Here is a 3,960-nt window from a genome sequence, read left to right on the forward strand (position 1 = left end):
GTTTGGCAAAAGGGTCCAAAAAAGGCTCTACCAATATTATCATTATCATTTTCATTTTACAAAAGCCTCCATCAACAAAGTGATCAAAGTTCCTCTTTTGAGTCTTCGTGCTTCCTTCCACGATCCTTCTCATCAAACCCCTCATCATAGAAATTTGGAAAAAGGGTTCTGAAATCTTAGCTACTGAGTGCGTAATCACTGAGATCTGCCTTCATCCTGGTGGGTTTAACAGTCTTATATTTTTTCTTGCCCCTTTTGCCCCCATTTTTGCAACTTTGCATTTTCACCCTTCAAGTTTCAGGCTTTGTTGTTTTTGCTTGCATCTGAAAGACTTAACCTTTGATTTTGGTCATAGGGTTGGTTTTGTTGATGGGTGCTTGCTGGAGTAATAGGATTAAGTCTGTGAGTCCTTCCAATACAGGTCAGTTTTTTTTTTTTTTTGGTGGTTTGCATCTTCATGTTCTTCTGCTTGAATGAGCTAATTTTCTTCTGGGGTTGGAAATGGGCATTGTATAGGCTGAAAGTTGTTAACTTTATGGATAGTTGTGAAGACATGTTTATGTATTCAAGTCTATAGTACATGATTGAGATCCTTGCCAGTTAAGGCTTCTATGGTTTTTCTGGAATGGTGATCTGTGTCTCATGGAAAAAGGGGTTTGATTTGAGAGACCCATTGGATTGGTAGACTTTAGGTTTGAGTCGTTATGTGAATAGTAGCTTTTCTACCCCTTTGAAAATTTCACTTAGGGTTGGTTTGGAATGGGAGTAAAAATGGGGTTGGAAGATTTTGCCCTACAATTCACTAACAAAACTAATTTATGAGTTTTTCACCTTTTTAAGTCCTATCAGGAGTAAGGTTTTCTCCTAGGTAATTTTTCTAGAGAAAAACTGTAATCTCAGTTTGTGGGAAATTGCCTTATGACAACGGAAGGATAATTTGGGGGGTTTTGGGATTCCATGTGAATTTGTTAATAGAAGTGATGCTTATGTTTGTTTTAAGGCCAGTGACGGTGAGCAAGTCTTTGTGAACGTGTTTTTCTTTGTATTGATGTAGGGATCACTTCTAGAAGTGTCAGCAGGAGTGGCCATGACGTCAGCTCAAATAGCAGGAGCTCATCAGCCTCCATATCCGTCGCTTCTCGGAGTGAGGGTGAGATCTTGCAATCTTCCAACTTGAAAAGCTTCAGCTATAATGAGCTAAGAGCAGCCACAAGAAATTTCCGCCCGGATAGCGTCTTGGGGGAGGGTGGGTTTGGTTCAGTTTTTAAGGGCTGGATTGATGAGCATTCACTTGCTGCTACCAAACCAGGAATAGGCATGATTGTTGCTGTTAAGAGGCTTAACCAAGACGGGTTCCAGGGTCACAGAGAGTGGTTGGTTAGTATCAATTGAATTCTTCTGCGTATGCTTATTGCTTTGGCATTAAATTTTAATTCATTGTATATTAACAAAATCCTAGCTATTCACCAAAAAGAAAAAATCCTTGGCAACTGCAAGCATTTATTGACATTCTGTTGCTTTGCCTGTCTGATTCTGTTTTGGGGATTTTTAGTGGATCTGTATTGACTTGACTGTGATACTAAAAGTTTGACCAATGCCCAAAATCTTTTTGCATGATAGTTGATGTTTTTCTTTTTATGTATTATTTGACTCTCAGGCTGAAATCAACTATCTCGGGAAACTACAGCATCCTAACCTTGTTAGGTTAATAGGATACTGCTTTGAGGATGAGCATCGGCTTCTGGTTTATGAATTTATGCCCAAGGGTAGCATGGAAAATCATCTATTCAGAAGTTAGTACCTTCTATTTTAGTTGAATGTATAATTCTTTATTCTTTTTTGTACCTGTTAAAAGAAGTTTTATTTTTCCTCAGTACTAATAGAATAATAATTTAAAGTGTAATCCTCTGAGTTCTAATATTAATCTTGCCTGGAATCATCACAAATACAGGAGGTTCTTACTTTCAGCCATTCTCTTGGAGTTTGCGAATGAAGATAGCACTTGGGGCTGCAAAGGGCCTTGCTTTTCTTCATAGTACAGAACCTAAAGTCATATACCGTGACTTTAAAACTTCAAATATCTTACTCGATACAGTATGTACATAATTGCAATTTGAGCATGTCCTGTTATGGTTGAAAATATGGGTTATTTAGAGTTCCGTACTGAGCTTCTTCATTGCCTGTTGCTTTGCAGAACTACAGTGCCAAACTTTCTGATTTTGGCTTGGCCAGAGATGGTCCTACTGGTGATAAAAGCCATGTCTCTACTAGGGTCATGGGAACCCATGGATATGCAGCACCAGAGTATTTAGCAACAGGTATGAACTTTGGTATTTGTCAAATTGTCCTCCTAGCTTAGATTTCACCCTCATAAAGTATCCTGTTTTAGTTGATAGACTATATTATCACATAAATAAGATTTTGAGGCTACTTTCTTAGTCTAGTTTAAAAAAATTCTTAATAGGTGTTTACACTTTATTCTATCAGCAGAGTTTTAAGCATCCCTTTCATTTACACTAGTGAGTGCCCTGAAACTTTGTGATTTTTCTGAATACAAATTACCATGGTTTCCCCGTATCACTTTGGATAAATTTGTCAATTCTTCTATCTTACATTCGATTGTCAGTTACAGAATTTGTTCTCTTGTAATTTGTGAATTTACTAAATTTGAGCAGCTTTTAGTTTTTCATATTAACTGGTATTACCTATTACTTTACATCTCTGAATAATTTTTTTTCGCTAGGTCATCTCACTACCAAGAGTGATGTGTATAGTTTTGGAGTAGTTCTTTTGGAAATGATATCGGGAAGACGAGCTATAGACAAGAATCAGCCAACTGGAGAACATAACCTTGTTGATTGGGCCAAGCCTTACCTATCTAATAAACGAAGAGTTTTCCGTGTGATAGATCCCCGTCTCGAAGGTCAATATTTACAGAGTCGAGCTCAAGCCGCAGCTGCGCTTGCTATTCAATGTCTCTCCATAGAGGCTAGGTGCAGGCCGAATATGGATGAGGTGGTAAAAGCGTTAGAGCAGCTTCAGGAATCAAAGAACATGCAGAGAAAAGGCGCTGATCATAAACAGCATCATGTACGCAATTCCGGTCCTGGCCGTTCCAACGGTGGCAATGGTGGTTCAGATGTCCCTAGAAAGGCTTCTGCTTATCCTAGACCTTCTGCTTCTCTCCTCCGCGGTTGAGAGAATTTTGTGACGCAGCAAGTGGTAAAGCAGATAACAAACGATTCAGAGGTTTAGGTGGGGCTGGCATGAACCATGTTTATGTAAGCAGTGTATAGTTTGCTTTATTTCCATGTTACATTTTGTGCTATATATAATTTTTTTTTCGTGTTGTGGTCCTGATTGTTAGACATTCAAGAGTCTAATGTGGGTCCTTAAGGTGTTCATTAATTTTGAACCCTGTAAACAACTGCAACACTACCCATGTGGTTGATGCTCTACATTTTTATCTTTTGCTTTTTAATATGTAAGAAAGTCTTCATCATGTTGACTATTTGACTTTTCCCAACCACTAAACCCTGTTGACTCTGCTTTTTCCACTTATAGCTCAACCATTTTTCTTTATCCATTGAAACTTTTTTTTTAAGTCAAATTTCCTAGCCGTCGCATTTGTTGCAATTAATATATATCTGGAGTTTTCTTTTATGTTATATGTTTCTTGAAAATATAAAACTAATGAAGGTTCTTTTGAAAGTCTAATATCATGCTTTATTAATTAATACACAGTATATACTTCTGCACATTCAGCTGATATCTATTTATTTATTCATCTGTGATATGTGTATTTTCACACACACCAAGGAGAAATGTTTTGAAATGTTGAAATTTTGATCTAGAATTTGACAAATAGATTGCATATATGCGTGTAGATTCATGTCCATATCTCATCCGTGTCAACAACAGTGCAAAGATTTCAAAGATATGCTTCCTTTAGTGTCTGAA

At 37.4% G+C, this 3,960-nt stretch overlaps 1 protein-coding gene across 1 annotated transcript; it reads left to right on the forward strand.

The window, feature by feature from the left end:
* On the forward strand, positions 1-3,555 carry LOC114418933 (receptor-like cytoplasmic kinase 176). The gene is made up of 7 exons (XM_028384496.1): positions 1-219; positions 356-421; positions 1,055-1,377; positions 1,658-1,793; positions 1,952-2,094; positions 2,195-2,318; positions 2,744-3,555. Exons 2-7 carry the CDS (start codon positions 370-372, stop codon positions 3,196-3,198), a joined length of 1,233 nt encoding a protein of 410 aa, XP_028240297.1. The 5' UTR covers positions 1-219; positions 356-369; the 3' UTR covers positions 3,199-3,555.
* The last annotated feature ends 405 nt before the right edge of the window (positions 3,556-3,960 follow it).

The sequence above is a fragment of the Glycine soja genome, chromosome 7, assembly GCF_004193775.1.
Source record: "Glycine soja cultivar W05 chromosome 7, ASM419377v2, whole genome shotgun sequence".
Taxonomy (NCBI): Eukaryota; Viridiplantae; Streptophyta; class Magnoliopsida; order Fabales; family Fabaceae; genus Glycine; species Glycine soja.